This window comes from Oncorhynchus mykiss, chromosome 19 (genome assembly GCF_057628025.1).
Source record: "Oncorhynchus mykiss isolate SJ-2025 chromosome 19, ASM5762802v1, whole genome shotgun sequence".
Taxonomy (NCBI): domain Eukaryota; kingdom Metazoa; phylum Chordata; class Actinopteri; order Salmoniformes; family Salmonidae; genus Oncorhynchus; species Oncorhynchus mykiss.
The window spans coordinates 54,122,836-54,141,085 of NC_143040.1; the positions used below are offsets into that span (position 1 = coordinate 54,122,836).

The following is an 18,250-nucleotide window of genomic DNA, read 5'->3' on the forward strand; positions in this document are numbered from 1 at the left end:
CAGATAACTTTAAAAAAGGTACGGGCGTGGATCAGCGCGACACATCTCCTTCACATAGAGTTGATCAGGGTGTTTATTGTGGCCTGTGTAATGTTGTCCTACTCCTCTTCAATGGTTCGGGCTAGGCCCCTTAGTTCCCGTGATGGGAAATCTGAACGCTACAGCATAAAATGACATTCAAGACGATTCCGTGCTTCCATCTTTGTGGCAACAGTTTGGGGAAGACCTTTTCCTGTTTCAGCATGACAATGCCCCATGCACAAAGTGAGGTCCATACAGAAATGGCTTGTCGAGAACAGTGTGGCAGAACTTGACTGGCCTGCACAGAGCCCTGACCTCAACCTCATCGAAAACCTTTGGGATGAATTAGAATGCCGACTGTGAGCCAGGCCTAATCTACCAACATCAGTGCCCGACCTCACTAATGCTCTTGTGGCTGAATGGTAGCAAGTCCCCACAGCAAAGTTCCAACATCGAGTGGAATGCCTTCCCAGAAGAGTGGAGGCTGTTATAGCAGCAAAGTGGGGACCAACTCCATATTAATGCCCATGATTTTGGAGTGAGATGTTCGACAAGCAGGTGTCCACATTCTTTTTGTCATGTAGTGTATGTCACTAGGTCCTTCTAGCTACTGTATATGCCTGTCCTCAATCTGTCCCCTATCTTGTCCCCAAACACCTGAATCTTGTGCAAACCTCATATTCAGGGATACAATTATGCATTTGTGTCTGGCATAGATGGTGTTACATTAATCTTTTTTTTGTTTTTGAAAAATATGTGTTTTAATGAAGGGGAAATCAAGATTAGGCCTAGCTACAGTATGCTGTAGATTTGTGTGCTGAAATTGTTGAAGAAATATTGGCATAGTGGGCATATCAAAATTTGATAAACTCTAGTCTGTCATATATGCTATGCATAATATTATGGTTCTTGACAGGTTACAGTATTGTCTATCCCAATATTAGACCTCTGATTATTTATTTAATTAATAAGAAGAAGTCTAAGAGCATTCCAAAGCGGTCTAATGCCGCGTTCAAAACCACTCAGAACTCACCACTCAAAACTTGGAAATCTCCGACTTCTGACTTCAGTGCATTCAAGACAACTGGGAACTCAGGGAAAAAACTAGCTCCGAATGGTCATCCAACTCGAAATTCCATGTCAGAAACTCGGGCATCTTTCTAGAGCGTCAACCTAAAGATCACTTACGTCATGATTTAACCTTATTTTTTTTTTTCGAATTCCCAGTTGTCTTGAGAGTACCATTATATTGGGCTAAGTAGGCTATTCTCTATGAACAGACTTTGATTTGAACAGACTTTGATTTATGCCTACCTTTTTATAATGGCCTATTGGCGGCAGTCTAACAAAAGCTTGTCTGAAGTCAAGTCGCCATTCCCTTTCTTTGTGATTTTGCTATTCACGGTAAATGTGAAATACATTTTTTATTTTTTTCAAAGAATTCTGTAAATGTAGCCTATTCGAAGTTGTTCCACATCACCACTCTACTGCAAATAGATTTTTGATGCATTCAAAACAACTGGGAACTTGAAAAAAGCGAGCTCACAGAGAGAAATTGAGAAGTCATTGATCTTCAGGTAGGAGAATGCTGCATTAGTAACCAAGTGGGAAGGGGAATTTACCACAAACGACTGGGAAAATTCCTTTGAACGGACCTCCAACTGGTAACTAACTACTGGTGGGAAACTCATCTATCACCCTGAGTTCCCACTTCTCCCACATGCTGACCTCTGACGTCACCTAATAAGGAAATTACCTCGATATTAGCATTTCTGGCAGTTAAATGCAGCAACAAAACATTATTTATAAAATGCAATCTATCAATTTGATTTTTGAACACTATAATTTGTTTACAAGCATGATAGCTGTACTTTTAGTTTATGGTTTACACAGCTTGTTTGCCATTCAGTGTTTCTCAATGAATTCAACCACCTGAATGCATCCAACTGGTAAATTCCCACCTTCCACTTGGTTATGAATGCAGCAGAAGTCAAAGCTCTGATATGATGTCTGAGTTTTCGACTTGTATGCCACGCTCAAAACAACTGGGAACTCGGAACTCAGAAATATCAGACTTTCGACTTTAGTGGGTTGGAAAAAACGAGCTCCGACTGGGAAAAATAGTTTTGAACGCTGGTCATCCAACTCGAGTTCCCAGTTGTCTTGAACGCACTGAAGTCTGAGGTCGAAGATTTCCGAGTTGTCTTGAACGCACCATAATTATGTCCTAATCGCTCACCTGCAAACGACTTCACTTGCTGATGCCAGATCATATTTCACAGTGTTCCAACTTTTTAATAACCTACTACAAAGTAGGAAACTGATCAATTGGGAGTTGGATCGTTGTTTTTGTGACTGTCTTTATTAAATGCAGTGTTTCTGTTTTATAGGATTACAATTACTTGATATACTGCCCAAATTTAGGTGAGTGCCTTGACTTACTTCCTTGTTTCATTGTGACTTTTTTGTCATGTGCAGATAAGAAATGCCCATGCATTGGTCAAGTACAATATAGTTTGAGTGAAATGTTAAACAAAACCTTTGTTACCTGCACATTTGTCAATCATTTTGTTGATTTGATGTGAAAGTGGGAAATAAACATTGTAAACAGGCTACTTGTTCAATAGGCCCTTTTTAATTGTGTGTGTGTGTGTGTGTGTGTGTGTGTGTGTGTGTGTGTGACAGAGATGAGGAGGATGAGGACTTGATCATTCAGTGTGAGGCGTTTGAAGAGGCCATGTCTGAGGATGAGGAGGAGCTGCTGAGGGTCTATGGCGGTATAGACATGAGCAGTCACCAGGAGGTGTTCATCACCCTCTTCAACAAAGTGAGCACAGCTGTCAGCTGCACTGCCATAACACTGCATGTCACCTAGTCATGGCTAGTTCCGTAAACAACAAAATTATAAGTCCACTCAAAATAAGGTTTGGTTGTGTGTTGTTCAACCTCAAGGTGAGCAGCTCTCCGTCGTCCCGCCAGCTGCTGTCCATCCTACAAGCCCTGCTGCTGCTGGGGCCCGAGAGGGCTGACATCTGGCAAGCCTTGGAGGCCATCACTAACCGGGCCATTCTGCTGGATCAAGACTGTGAGTCATCACGCTCCTGACACATTCAATAGTATAAATAAGCTGACCTCTAAGTGAGTTATGGGCAAAGGACTGCAGTCTGGGTGAACAGCGTGCGTAGGAAAAATGTTTGTCTTGTTTACATGTCAACAAAATTCAGTAGATTTGAGTGTTTGTGTGTGATTTCTGTGCTCCAGCTCATATGGACACTCGTGAGATTATTATGCAACGCCTGGTGTTCTCCAAGCGCAGGACAGCTGGTGTCGATGCTGTGGATGGTCCGCCACCCAAGAAGATTGATAAGGCTGTTCAGACCGACATGGTGGACGACGACCAAGAAAGACTGACCAAATGCTCCACAAAAGTGTCCTCTCCTCCACCTTTCCTATATCCCAATTTGATGGGACCAGGTCCCCTTCAATGCCCACCTCCCCCTCCTCCACCATTACAACACATTGGAGGTGGAGTACCACCAACTCCTCTACCAGGGATGCAGGTGCCCCCAGGTTGCCCTCCCCCTCCTCCACCCCCACCAGGAATGGGCGGTGGAGGACCTCCACCCCCCCCACCCTTGCCCGGTATGCCAGGCCTGCCTCCTCCACCACCACCTCCTCCTGGCATAGGTGGCATTGTGGTGGCCCAGAGTAGCCAGTCCCTGAGGTGTGCCTCTGCTGCTGCCTCCAAGGCAGGCCGTTGCCCCACCCTGAGGATGAAGAAGCTCAACTGGCAGAAACTCAGAGCTGTCACTGGTGAGTGGAAAACCTTGGCATCTCTCTTTAATGATCCTCCCCTGTGTTTACAGAGGCAGTCTGCTCTATGTAGGATGGGAAAAGATTGTCTGGTTGGATACTTTTTTGTGAGATAATTCCAGATGTGTTGTTGTTATTCTGTCCCTCCTTTAACATACACACAGATGGTCATTCCATGTGGACTTCAGCTCAGAAAGACGCTCCTCTGGAGCCCAACTACTCCAGCATTGAACAGCTGTTCTGTCTCCCAGTGACCGAACACAAAGACAAGGGGGCAGCTGCTCCTGTCAAAAAGGAGCCTAAAGAGGTGCACTGGTCAACACTCATTACAGCTCTTGTATCTGGAGCACACCAGAAACATGACTCATTATGAATCCTAAAACAACCTCCCTAACAAAATGTCTATTTCCCTCTTCTCTCTACAGATCTCCTTTATTGACGCAAAGAAGAACTTGAATTTGAACATATTTCTCAAGCAATTCAAATGGTAATTTGTCATTAAGTCGGTATTGATATCAATGTTTTTACCCCATTGAGCTTACTTTTTTTCTCCATGCTTCTCTATCTAGCTCTCATGATGAGTTTGTGGTGTTGATTCAGAGTGGGGATCGCTCTAAGTTCGATGTGGAGGTCTTGAAGCAGCTTATTAAACTCTTACCTGAGAAACATGAGGTACTGTAGGTACCAGAGACTTTCACAATGTTTGCAAATCACCTTTATTAATACAGCAAACATGGTGGTCTGACTAAAGAGCCTCCCTTTTCTGTCTCAATTTAGATAGATAACCTGAAATCCTTCCTGGGAGAAAAATTTAAGTTGGCCAATGTAGACCGATTCTACATCTCTCTCCTGGCTGTACCATGGTAACTGCTGTTCCTTTTCTCGTTTTCATAATTCCTGGCACCTCACTGGAAACTGGATGTAGAGAAGAATCTCTGGCTGTGATAGTTAACAGAATCTGGTGTCTGTTTTTGTTTGGCACTTCCATGACTTGTCTTTCTTAATTCCCAATGGTATCTCTCTTCCCTGCCATACCATCCCTACTTCGTATCCTCGCTCTCGTGTCTACCCACAGTTACCAGCTGAGGATAGACTGTATGTTGCTGTGTGAGGAGACCACCTCAGTACTGGACATGCTCAAGCCCAAAGCAGAGGTGGTTGAATCAGCATGCCAGTGTAAGTCAACACCAACTTTTCTGTATAAACACCAGTGGTGGAAAAAGTACCCAATAATCATACTTGAGTAAAAGTAAGATAATTTTTTTTATAGAGAATGACTAATGTGAAAGTCACCTAGTAAAATACTACTAAAGAAAAAGTATTTGGTTTTAAATATACTTAAGTATAAAAAGTACATTTCATTTCTAAGATATACGTAAGGATCTATAGTAAAACATTCCTTTTATTAAGCAAACAAGGCGGTACAGTTTAAAAAAATGTATGGATAGCCAGAGGCACACTCCAACACTCAGACATAATTTACAAACGAGACGTGTTAAGTGAGTCCACCAGATTAGAGGCAGTAGGGATGACCAGGGATGTTCTCTTGATAAGTGCGTCAATTGGACAATTTTTCTGTCCTGCTAAGCATTCGAAATGTACTTTTGGGTGTCAGGGAAAATGTTGGAATAAAAAGTACATTATTTTCTTTAGTAATGTAGTGAAGTAAAAGTTGTCAAATATAAGTAGTAAAATACAGAACCCAAAAAATGACTTAAATAGTACTTTAAAATGTTTTTACTTAAGTACTTTACACCACTGAAACACTCATGTTACAATGATTTCCTTATGAATCCATTGCATATTTTTGTAAGCTAGCAGAGGACACAGTAAGGTTTATTATGAAGAATTGTGTTTGTTAGAACAAATTGTTGCTTTGTGCTGGAAATGTTTTAACTATTCAAGTGGTGGTTTTTCAAAATGTCTAAAAGAGTATTTTTTTTTTTGCGTAGAATGTTTCATTAAAAAAAAAATCTCCTCAGGTCTCAGAATGAGCACTCTCATGCCTAGTTTCTGCAGGCTCATCCTTGATGTGGGAAACTTCCTCAACTATGTAAGTAAGGACTCTCCAAAGGATGGCATTCCTACCTGACAAAGTAATGTTAGGATATCAGTTAGCCTGCAATAGCTTTCGTGCCGAACCCACAAGTGTTTCAGGTGCCAAGTTTATGGTCATTTTGCAGTTGGTAGGGAGATTCCTAGATGTGTGCAGGAGGGCATGGGACTAAGGAATGTGTAGTATTGGTGGAAAAAAGGTATATGTTAACTATAGAGGTGCCCATGTTGCTGAGGATCAGAAGTGTCCGGTGCGAGAGAGACAGGTTGAGGTTGTCAGTCAGTTGTTCTGAAGGCGTCGTATCCTGAGGCAGTGAAGAAAATAGAGGAAGATGGGTCAATGTTGAGGGATGATAAGAGGCTCCCAGTGGGTAGTAGACTTTTGCCAGTACAGAATGATAGGTCTACGAATTAAATGTGCTTCAGTAAGGCTGGCTTTTTGGTGTTCATTGCCATGGTTATCAACTGTAATGCTGAAATGGAACGTAAATCACAGAAAATAGGTTTTGTTGTGGCAGCTGCAGAGAAGTACTTGGGTTTATGAGATTTTACTGCAGAAGAGTTACAGGGAGTGTTGAATGGGAGTGTCCCGTTCTCCCAGACCGTCAATCAAATAGGGTGGTGGGTTTTTAATGAATGTAGGGTTAGTTGGCAGGCTAATTTGTTTTTTTTCCTTTTTCCTCTTTTTGCGTCACAAAGTATAATGGATTTATACTCCAGTCCAGTTGGTGGTGGTAATGTACCATTAATATTGAATGTCAACAATCGTTAAACCCCACCGATGAAGGATGATGACATTCCACTCACCCGTAAACATGCAACACTTATGCAGTCTGAAAAGCTCTAACTCCTGACTCTCTGCTTGCTCACAGGGAAGTCACACAGGGAACGCTGAGGGCTTTAAGATCAGCTCTCTGCTGAAGCTGACTGAGACTAAGGCCAACAAGAGCCGCATTACCCTACTCCATCACATTCTGGAGGTAACGCTATCATAAATAATAGCGCTTTAGTGCTTTTCTGAGGATAAAAACAACTTTGTGGTCAGTGCTCCTCACAGAAACCAAACATACTTCACATGGACAATGAAATCAAAGTTGGAAATCATAAATAAACTCATGACTTGTTTACAGGAGACAGAGCTGAACCACCCAGAGCTGTTGAACCTTCCTGACGACATTGAGATTTGTGAAAAGGCAGCTGGGTATAAAACCCTTTTTATTCAAACAATTGTTATGAGCTCTGCAATTGATAAACAAATGATTAAATTACATTAAAACATTTATAAATATTGCCTTTTATCCATCAGAGTCAACCTTGACTCCATTCAGGCAGAAGCCAGTGCCTTAGTAAAACGACTGAAAGAAGCGGCAAAGAAAGTCACCAACTCTGTGGACGATGTAAAGGAGCAGTTCGAAAAGGTCGTTGAGGTATGAAACCAGTGAATTGTATTCTATTGTGGTTGCCTCCCAATAATGATTTTTTTTTAAAACTATTTTGGAGGTCAACTATACACTAGTGTTCTTTAAAAGGCAATGGTTCAACCTCGTTTCCCTCCCCAAGGAAAACCTGGAGGCCTGCCTGGATTTGGAAAAGCGGTTTGCAGAGATTGTGAGGAAGAAGGGTGACCTGGCACTCTACCTGTGTGAGGATGCAAACCAACTCTCCCTGGAAGAGCTCTTCGGCACCATTAAGACCTTCAGGGGGCTTTTCATCAAAGCCTTAAAGGTCAGAGGAGCACATCACTAATAGACGGAATTCCACAAGTTTTGATAAATGTTGATAATGCATACTGATTTCCATCACTAGTATATTGAAAACAGAGGTTTGGTTATGAAGTTGCCTCACATCGTATTTCTCAATGTTCTATGTACTTCAATGTTCTATGTATGTTCTATGTTCTATGCACAGGAAAACAAGAGCAGAAAAGAGCAGGCTGTGAAGGCGGAGAAAAGGAAGAAGCAGCTTGAGGAGGAGGAATCCAAGAGACAGAAGGGGGAGAACGGAAAAATAAGTGAGTTCTTCTGATGGTCCATATCTCCTGTCTGTCAGGAGTCTATGTTTTGTATTCTCACTAAGACGATACAGTAGCCTGCCATGTGGTATCTTAATACATCTCTCTATCCTCTGTCACCAGTCCGGAAAGGACCCCCGCCACAGGACGATGGCTGTATTATCGACCACCTCCTTAATGATATCCGGAAAGGCTTTCATCTCAGGAAGACCCGGCCCAGGTGCGAAACGGATAGCCCCCTCTCTTGTGAAATGAATAGGGATACGGGCCAGCCTGGTAAGGACAAGACGACTCTGACCCTGTCCTGTCTCCAGCTTCACTCCTATACTGAACCATAACCAGGCTTCGCCGATATATATAGTACCAGTCAAAAGTTTGGAAACACCATTCAATTCTTTATTTTTACTAATTTCTACATTGTAAAATAATAGTAAAGACATCTGTCGTGTCTTTGGCTATGGCAGATTAAGTGATATGACATGCTATTCTATAAAGTAATTTCTCCGTAATGAATATTACCTGATTGAGCTAATCATGTAAATGTAATTAACTAGAGAGTCAGGCACCACAAAATAATATTTATAGAGCTGTTTTCTTCCGAATAAACTCTTAAAGACCTAGTAATATTTTACATCAATAGCAGTCAATATTAATCGTCATCTTAATTCAGTCTCATCTGAAAGTTGTAAATTTTTGGTTATCTGCACAAACCCTGGCTAACAAGTTGAATCAGCAATACAAAATTGGGTTTTATTTATTTACTAAATACCTAACTAATTACACATACACGTAATTAAATCATAACTTGATTACAAATGCGTCATAAAGGAAAACGTCCCTGGCGGGCGGAACAGATATGACAGCTTGTTACACAAAAGAAAAGGGGCTGGGTTTGAGTGAAGGAGCGGGAAGACTGAGGAACAAAGGCCGAAGCTGTGCTATTGTAAATACAGTACCTTATGCATTCTAAATTACCGCCCATTTGGAAAAGGAAAATGCAATAAATATTTACTCTGAGCTGCGCTTCGGTAGGTTGGTGGTAGATGGAAGGCCGTTTTGCCCAATCGAGTCCTTTGAAGAATGTCTCTGGTGGTCAATTAGATACGTTGTAGTAACGTCGTTGGGTGATAGACGGGATACTCTGTCTGTTCCTTCCTAACCCTTGTTTGCATCTGCTGTTGTTAACTCAACGGCTAGGAGGTATCACTTCTGTAGTGAATAAGAGTTCATACCATTCGCAACCAAAGCTCACGCTGATGTTGGCTTCGTTCTGTAGTTATTATCTGAACCATTCTGACATAGGACCGTCGTCCTCGGAACAGGAGGTTATATTGTGGTCAAGGGCCTATATAGGAAGGGAGAGGAGGGCGTGTTTGAAAAGTTTTATTGCCCATGTCCCTTCACAGGGGAGGGCCACTGATTGAGCAGAGCCCTACCTTATGAAAACCCAAATCTCACATTTTAGAAGCTAAAATCACATTTCATCCCATCATGAATAATTTCATATTCAAATATTTAAATTGAACAACAATTCCATGTGAGTCCGATAACTCTGATGTGTAGACTTTCCACTGTAGAGTTTGTCATTTTATCGTTGATGAGAATGTCTCAGATGACAACCGAACTGACAGATTTGCCTTGACAGCTTTGCACACTCTTGGCATTCTCTCAACCAGCTTCACCTGGAATGCTTTTCCAATGGTCTTGAAGGAGTTCCCACATGCTGAGCACTTGTTAGCTGCTTTTTCTTCACTCTGGTCCAACTCATCCCAAACCATCTCAATTGGGTTGAGGTCAGGTGATTGTGGAGGCCAGGTCATTTTATGCAGCACTCCATCACACTCCTCCTTGGTCAAATAGCCCTTTACACAGCCTGGAGTTGTGTTGGGTCATTGTCCTGTTGAAAAACAAATGATAGTCCCACTAAGCGCAAACCAGATGGGATGGCGTACTGCTGCAGAATGCTGTGGTAGCCATGCTGGTTAAGTGTGCCTTGAATTCTAAATAAATCACTGACAGTGTCACCAGCAAAGCACCACCACACCCCTCCTTCTGCATACTTCACGGTGGGAACCACACATGCGGAGATCATCCGTTCCCCTACTCTACGTCTCACAAAGATAAGGCAGTTGGAACCACAAATCTCAAATTTGGACTCCTCAGACCAAAGGACATATTTCCACCGGTCTAATATCCATTGCTCATGTTTCTTCGCCCAAGCAAGTCCCTTCTTCTTATTGGTCCTTTTAGTAGTGGTTAATTTGACCATGAAGGTCTCTGTTACTTGAACTTCATGAAGCATTAATTTGGGCTGCAATCTGAGGTGCCGTTAACTTTTAATGACCTTATCCTCTACAGCAGAGGTAACTCTGAGTCTTCCTCTCCTGTGGCGGTCCTCATGAGAGCCAGTTTCATCATATCGCTTGATGGTTTCTGCGACTGCAATTTTCCGCATTGACTGACCTTCATGTATTAAAGTAATGGACTGTCGTTTCATTGCTTATTTGAACTGTTCTTGCCATAATATGGACTTGGTCTTTTACCAAATAGTGCTATCTTCTGTATACCACCAATACCTTGTCACCAACACAACTGATTGGCTCAAACGCATTAAGAAGGAAAACAATTCCACAAATTTAAGGCACACCTGTTAATTGAAACATGTTCCAGGTGACTACCTCATGAATCTGGTTGCGAGAATGGGGGTGGCTACTTTGAAGAATTGCAAATATAAAATATATTTTGATTTCTTCAACACTTTTTTTGGTTACTACATGATTCCATATGTGTTATTTCATAGTTTGTTTTCACTATTCTACAATGTAGAAAATAGTACAAATAAAGAAGCCCTTGAATGATTGTCAACTTTTGACTGGTACTGTATATTAGGGGGGTAGATTAGCTTTAATATTGCGGCTGGATTGTGGCTTCCATCAATGTAATTGTCTGCTTCATTTCCAGACTCCCATATATTTTCCCCTAGCCCTACCATACCTCCCCTAATTTGAGTAAACTAATGGACAACAACACTTAGGCTTCTACTTCCAGCATATACATACTATATACAGTGTATATTTTACAATAGTTGTTTTGTTTTTAATCCCTTCAGCTACATTTCAGCCCCTCCACTCTCTCTGACCACCATCTAGTTTTGATTCATATTTTTCAACTCTGTGTTTCACAAAAGTTCTGAATCTTTCTATTCTCAAAAGTTTCTACAAATTGTAAATTAAACATCTTTGCTAAGAGTTATTGCTCTATTACTTTTTAAATAATTCTCTGTGCTTACATTTGAGCTTTATTGCAGCCACTACCAATTACACCTGCTTAATTTCATCAAGAATGTGTGCTTGGTTGTGCTTCTTTGTGTATTTTATTTAACAGCACTTGCTAGATTTAAACATTGCCTGCTTAATTAAGAATGATGGAATGTTAGGAATGCCTGGTACAGTAGACCTGCTCTTCCTCTCTTCAAGCATTAACAGAACCTCTCACCTGCAGGATCAAGTGTCAAGCCTGTAAAAGAAGATGTCGAAGCCTCGGTCTCAGAAGTCTCCAGCACTCCCATTCCCACCCAACCCCAGGCAGAAGAGAGGGCACCAAGAGAAGGAGTGAACGGATTCCCCAGCATACCCAAAGAAATATACCCCCAAAAAACAGCTTTGTCAAAGACTAACCGGCTCCCAGCTGAATCCCAGGATGGAGGGGAGCCTCTGCGAAGCCTCCCCACAGACAATTCGCCACCTCCGGCAATACTAGGAATGGATGTCCTAAATAACACCCCAAGCCCCTCTACCTTCACAGACCTGGCTGAAATCAACCAGAATGTCAACAGTGGCCTGGTGACGGAGGAATTGATGCCTGAGTGCTCACAGAGCAATGGAGAGGGTCAACTTAATGGAGCCTGCACACTGGCTGTCGCTGATATGGACATGATTATAGAGGGCAAGCTGATGGGAAAAACCATTGGCCAAGATGACATTGAAGGTGAGAGCAGCAGCATGATGGTAAAGACTCTTAGACCAGTTGAGACTGGGGATGACATGGTGGTAAAGATGGTGGCACAGGATAAGGGTGTAACTAATGGACAACAAGACACCAATGGCAACACAGACACCAATGGCAACAAGTGTTTGGTCAGTGCGGTGCAAAGCGTTGGAGTGGACTCTAAAGATCTGCTCTCATCGGTATCCGAAGCTCTGCCGCCTTTTGAGTCGGGGCCCCTAACACCAGAGGATAAAAAACAGCAGAAGCTCTTTAGAAGAAACAAAAATAAGAGTAATGAAGGTAATGTATTAATTCATTCTAATAAAGATGTTTGGAACTGTGGTCTCCTGACGTGTATGAAAGGGAGATGTTGTCCCCTTTTTTTATGTGGTTTTATTGCATTTTACTTTTTATATAGTGTCTGATCATTTGGTGCTGTTTTTAAAAGTTAAGTTTTAGCATGAATGTACTGTTTTTGGAAACCGATCTTAAAAGCTTCCCATTTACATCTTATTGAGTCCTTTCATGATCAAATAGTTTGTTTTTCGTGTTTGTTTTTTTCTTTGACTCTCTAAAGCACAAGGTAACACTGGAAAGCGACACCCTAAATGTAAAAAGGGGTGTGTGTTGCAGTGAGGTAGGTCAAACGACTGGATGGAAAACTAACTGGTGCAAGAGGGACATTTTTATTCAACCCATCAGCACCAAGCCATAATTTCAATTAACAGACGTGCGTCAGTCTAACCAGGATCTGGTTTAATCTGATTGTGTCTTGTCCTGCTATTAACACTGTCCTCTTCAGTAAAAATCTTTAAAATCCCCGGTAAACCACTTTGTCTGGCATTTTGGCTGCTACTTTATGCCCTTTTGTCAGCCTGAATCTTATATCTTGACAAGTCTTAAAATCAACCTGACACCTCATAAACGCCACAGTTGAATATTTATCATTTATATCAAAGTACACTTCAATGTCATACCTCAGTAGGAAGAACTTGCTTAGCATTTCTGCTCTGTGTGTAATCTTTTTGAAGGAGTTTCTTTGTTTCCTGTACCTCCGTACCCATATGTTGTTGAACTGCCCAACCTCACAACAACCTAAACAGCTAAATGGATTATTTAACCTACTAACACAATTACTTTTTTTGTGCTTCCTGTAAACTGTGTCGTTTTGTAAGTCTGTCTTTGCTGAAAGATGTTTTAATTTAAATTAATTTAGTGCTTTAATGATCTAGAGATTGATGCAACCAGTAGCACTATGAGATTATTTTGGAAATGAAATGGCATAAGAAACATAATAAAAGTCCATTCTCACCCCTGCCAAGCCTCTTTCTGATCCATCAAATGCAATCGTAACTACAAATGTCGGGATATTATCGGCATACTATTTTAAAGTCAATGGTATGTCATTTTTATTCCTTCAATCTATTAATTTCAGTCTGTCCTCTCCCTAGGCGATTCCCGGAAGAGGAAGTCAAGAGGGAAGGAAATGTTGAGATGATATTTTTTTCTTCTTCTCCCATACATGGTTTGTGCACATTGCAATGGACTAGGTCTACGTTATATTGGACTAAATTGATTCCTCCAAGATGATATCGGCATGTTCTTTCTTCCTTTGGATGATTTAGAGTTCTTAAAAATATTGAAATCAACTGAAAAGCTGCCATTGTTCCCTGGCCAGGTTGATTTGTAGCCGACCAAGAAGCTGAGTCATGAACACGTTCCCATGCAGCCTGTTATGTTCTATTAGGCTACTACTGTCTGTGGTCTCTGCACAGCCACAATCCCAGCAAACCTACTGTCACTTTTGAAAAAAATAAATGATATATGTTGAAAATAATATAAAATTCCCTTATTTTTACATTATGGATTATTTGAACATCTATAACAGCTGAGTTCATCTGACTCTGGGGAAGTAGATAAAGGGCCACATTGCCAAAATCCCAAAGTATCCCTTTAACTATGGTCTGTCTTTCGCCTTGCAGTTCATGCCCTCTGCCTCTTTATAACCTGTAGTCAGTCCACATGTGTTTAGGGTCGAGCACCTCTAAGGGCTTAAAATGTGAGCAGGGATTCGATTATTGGCCTGGGTTTCCCCACTGGGAGCAGTTTGCAGCGGGTTAAAAGAGATTGCCTACTGTAGGCTAGACTAAGCACATGGAGTAATGAGTAGGTCTGTGTTTTCACATGTGAAAGTGATTGCAGATAGTGCGTTTTTATCAAAAGCAATCACAATGAAAACAACTAGTTTGAAAATTCTAACATATTTTAAGGGAAAAAATATTTCTGAAAGACGCACCATGCTGCCTTGTCGACAACATGACAGTGGCACAAATTACTGTTAGATTTGAGAAGGGCACTCCTCCCTCACAGATTTGTCCCTTTCATGCCATGGGTCATAGACCAGTGCACCGCGGCTCAGGTTAATAGAACTCCCTCGTTGTTTACCAACTCCGGTCTTCAAGTACCCCTAACCGCACACATTTTCATTGTAGCCCCCAGACAAACACACCTCATTCAACTCAAGGGCTTGATGATTAGTTTACAAGTTGAATCAGATGTGCTTGTCTGGGGCTACATTAAAAATGTATACTGATGGAGGACTGGAGTAGGGAAACACTGTGCTAGGGCAACAAGCAGATAAGGCGGTGACGTAGGAAGGCCAGGATGTTTCGCTTCCTCTTCCGTCTCTGGTGAAGCTCTTGATTCACCTGGCTAGAGGTTATGCGGTGGGTTTCCAGCTGACCAGTGGAGTCCAGCCGAGGCCACTATGAAGAAGATGGGAGATCACCCGGAACCTAGGGTGGAGATGAAATAGTGGGGGTATCTGAGTAAAGTTCTGTCAAGATAATGTCAAGTCGAATTTGAGTGTGTCTCTGCATGCCTGACTGTCAGTCAGTCAGTTGCTACTCAAAGCATAGTCTACCTCGGTAGAGTGTTGCATGGTGATACACTTGGCTCCTACTTCGGTTGACAGACTTTTTCCTGGCCCCAGCGATGGTCAGCAGACTGCACCAAGGGGTGAAGGACAGCAGAGGATCTGATAGGTGCTCAGCTCTTCTGCAATCGAAGTGTTGAATGCAGAATAAAGCATATTTAATGGTGATTAGGTGTCAAATTACTCCTTGCCAATAGTTGAGAAGAACATCTGTGGCTAGGCTAGTCCCAGATGTGTATGTCCACTCACCCACATCTACTAATCATAGAACAGGGGGTCAAAAAGTTATAGAAAGGATGAGTGAGAGATATTTACCATCAGAGTAGGAGTGCTGATCTAGGATCAGGTCGACTGTCCATATAGTATTCATTATGATCTTAACTTTAGCACAGTGGTGGCTGGTGGGAGGAGGTATAGGAGAATGGCCTCATTGTAATGGCTGGAATGGAATGAATGGAACGGTATCAAAAACACCAAATATATGGAAACCATGTTTGACTCCATACCATTTCAGCATTAAAATGAGCCTGTCCTCCTATAAATCCTCCCACCGGCCTCCACTTCTTTTGAAAATTCTTAGTCTGGCGTGTTCTCTTGGGTCACAGTGAACCGTGTACATTAATGAAATATGAGTTAGTACTGTAAATCCATATGTTCCAGCTAGCTAGCTTGCACAGGCATATTAGCTAACATGGGACACCTACTTGTATCACCTGTTATAGATTAACTCAATGACAATGAGCACCCACATGTGCTCCAGTAAAGTTGCCCTCCAAGGCTCTGTGATGCCAACTTAGCAATTTTGTTGCTAGATTTAGCAACTTTTCAGACTACCCTGTCAACTTTCTTTTTTCAAACAGCACCTAGCAAAATATTTAGCTACTTTAAAAATGTAGTTTAAACTTTTAGCAACTTTTGAAAAGTGTCTCAAACGCTAAAATGCACGCATTTTACTTCTAAATGACACAAAACGATCTTCTCTGTCAAACACTCAGTCACAACACACATGCCTGTGTGCAAAAGTGCGTTGTGATTGACGTCAGCAGCAGGCTCGTGCACAGGCAGCAGCAGGCCAGCAGCAAATTGCAAGTCATTGTTGCCTGACTGCAGCAATAGTACGGGTTTCTACGAGCCAAACCCAATTATTAATATAGTTGGTCACGAATGTTTGATCTTGAACAGAACTTACATCAATCAACATGCCTCAATCAAAAATGTACAGAAAAGAGTGGGAGTCTGTACCTGAACAAATGTCAAATCACATTTTTTGCCGAGATGGCCAGTCAATTTGAGTAACGTTAATGTGTATTCTACGTAATGACGCAAACTTACGTTGTCACGCAATGACATCACAACGTCATTTAGCAACTTTTAGCAACAAATCAACCTGCCTCTAGCAACTTACCCTGAAAATTAGTTGGCAACACTGCAACCACTCCTCCAGTAGGAACTCCTACAGACAGACACACAGTTTGAGAGCTGGGCAAAAATAGACAAATGTTGCTATCTTATCACTTTACAAGGTCCCTGTAACACCTAAAGATTTTGCAATTGTTTTAGATGCCATTCCCTCAGGTGTTGCTATGTTATTCAGGAACGTGTCAAAACCTGACCCTCAGAGCCTACCTTCTATTGACCCTGTTGACTCATCAGTAGGAAAGATTTGTTTCTCATTTGGTCCATTCAACAACAGAGTGATACGAACCTTGTTTCAGCAGGATGTTGTGCCTTATTGGAATGGATTTATTGATAATATCTGTTGGAAAAAGTTTGGATGTTGCCACACATACCTACATGTTAACCAAATTAAGGAAGTTTCCTTTTAAATGATTCATAATTATTATCCTGCCAACCACTATATGAAGAAATTTAAGGAAAACAACTAAAATTGCTCCTTTTGTAATGTAACATTTTGTAATGTTGCATCTTTTTTGCCATTGTATTGTAACGTAAAGACCCTGGGTTTATAACCGCGGAAATCGACTCTGCAGTTCGAGCATTCTTTTGCGGCACAGTCGATAGCGCCGGACCTCGGGCTCGAAGGTCGAGGGTTCGAGACCTGCTCCCTGCTGTTCCATTACATTGGTGTCAGAAGTGATCGGACCTCGCATCCACGACAGTGCGTGTGCTTGTCCGGTGAGCCCGTTCCTGTAAGACGTAGAGTCGCAAGCTAGCGCGCTCTTTGAAAGGAGGGAGTAGTGTAACGACCCTGGGTTTATAAGCGCGGAATTCGACTCTGCCGTTCGAGCATGCTCTTACCGCACAGTCGATGGCGCGCCGGACCTCCGGCTCGAAGGTCGAGCTCCCTGCTGTTTCATTACAGTATGCATGTAAGACAACTGTGGGAAGACATCAGTAGGTTTATAATTGAACACTTTTATGAAGATTTTACACTATTATGGAGAGATGTACTGTTTGGATTCTTTACATGCAATAGAAATAAGCTGAAACATTTTTATGTAATTAATTTCATTATTCTTTTGGACAAATTTCATATACACAAATGTACATTTACAAACAGAAAACCACATTTTCGTACAATACAAAAAGAAATTGAACTGTATTTTAAGACGGTTAAATGCTCTACTAACAGAAAAGCTGTTAGAATTGTAAGTATATATGTATGGGACTTAAAATTCTAACAGCGTTTTTGTTAGTAGAGCATTTAACCGTCTTAAAATACAGTTCAATTTATTTTTGTAGGGTACGAAAATGTGGTTTTCATAAAAGTGTTCAATGTTGCTTTTCATAGCTTGCACTTCCGTCACTGGGCACGTCATGCCATTGTTATGAACGTTTTCAAGCCGCCCTCTGCCAAAAATAAAAAAATAAAAATCGCCCTCTGCCGGCGGCGCCATTGTGGTGCCCAAAAGTCGTGATAGACGGAGGCTAATGACTGTTTCATCTAAAATACACTATAGGGGCATGGACATATGATTACATTGCTAAAGTAGTCAAATGTTTTGTAGGAAACAACTTTGCCATTATTATCAAGTTATCGCTATTCATAACTAGCTACAATAGTGATCCCCTCAAGAGTAGCTAATTTCAGTTCATCATTCATATAGCTTGCTAGCTAGATAGCTGGCTGTGCTAGAAATGATAAAGTCATGCTAATAGTTTCATGCACCTTCCAAATGTGAAATTACAACACAAAAGGACACTTACCAAAGGCTGTTTGTCTATGTCCTCTTGGTTGTGAAGGTAGTTAGCTTAGTGAGGGAATGCAAAATAATATATACAGTACCAGTAAAAAGTTTGGACACACCTACAATTTGTTTTATTTAAAATTCTAAATGTATTTATTTTTACTCTTTTCTACACTGAAGAATAATAGTGAAGACAACAAAACTATGAAAGAACACATATGGAATCATGTAGTAACCAAAAAAGTGTTGAAGAAATCAAAATATTTGTTATAGTTGAGA

General features: G+C 41.4%; 1 protein-coding gene and 1 long non-coding RNA gene across 6 annotated transcripts in view; one reads left to right on the forward strand and one right to left on the reverse strand.

Annotated features, from left to right (window-relative positions):
- Window positions 1-13,731, forward strand: part of LOC110497965 (inverted formin-2) — a 27,061-nt gene extending 13,330 nt beyond the window's left edge. The window contains exons 5-23 of one of the 4 annotated variants that reach the window (XR_016488995.1): window positions 2,412-2,445; window positions 2,707-2,848; window positions 2,974-3,106; window positions 3,283-3,834; window positions 3,999-4,141; window positions 4,260-4,321; window positions 4,404-4,506; window positions 4,612-4,697; window positions 4,910-5,010; window positions 5,817-5,887; window positions 6,762-6,869; window positions 7,020-7,090; window positions 7,196-7,316; window positions 7,450-7,614; window positions 7,798-7,900; window positions 8,024-8,120; window positions 11,402-12,187; window positions 12,465-12,524; window positions 13,339-13,731. Coding sequence is in view for 2 of the 4 variants with exons in the window: in XM_090211370.1 (XP_090067496.1) it covers window positions 2,412-2,445; window positions 2,707-2,848; window positions 2,974-3,106; window positions 3,283-3,834; window positions 3,999-4,141; window positions 4,260-4,321; window positions 4,404-4,506; window positions 4,612-4,697; window positions 4,910-5,010; window positions 5,817-5,887; window positions 6,762-6,869; window positions 7,020-7,090; window positions 7,196-7,316; window positions 7,450-7,614; window positions 7,798-7,900; window positions 8,024-8,176; window positions 11,402-12,187; window positions 12,465-12,523 (2,993 nt within the window). In the remaining 2 variants the exon portion in view is untranslated. Of the gene's footprint in view, window positions 1-2,411; window positions 2,446-2,706; window positions 2,849-2,973; window positions 3,107-3,282; window positions 3,835-3,998; window positions 4,142-4,259; window positions 4,322-4,403; window positions 4,507-4,611; window positions 4,698-4,909; window positions 5,011-5,816; window positions 5,888-6,761; window positions 6,870-7,019; window positions 7,091-7,195; window positions 7,317-7,449; window positions 7,615-7,797; window positions 7,901-8,023; window positions 8,177-11,401; window positions 12,188-12,464; window positions 12,525-13,338 lie in introns of all 4 variants that reach the window. The other 3 variants (XM_090211370.1, XR_016488996.1, XM_090211371.1) reach the window with 3 other exon arrangements.
- Window positions 12,558-17,060, reverse strand: LOC118941480 (uncharacterized). Of its 2 annotated transcripts, none has more exons than XR_005037749.2 (3): window positions 16,228-17,060; window positions 14,811-14,944; window positions 12,558-14,682 (listed from the first exon to the last, which is right to left on the reverse strand). It is a non-coding gene; the product is annotated as an uncharacterized LOC118941480 (long non-coding RNA). The 2 variants fall into 2 exon arrangements; XR_005037750.2 differs by lacking the exon at window positions 16,228-17,060 and adding an exon at window positions 16,065-16,141.
- Window positions 17,061-18,250: the final 1,190 nt, after the last annotated feature.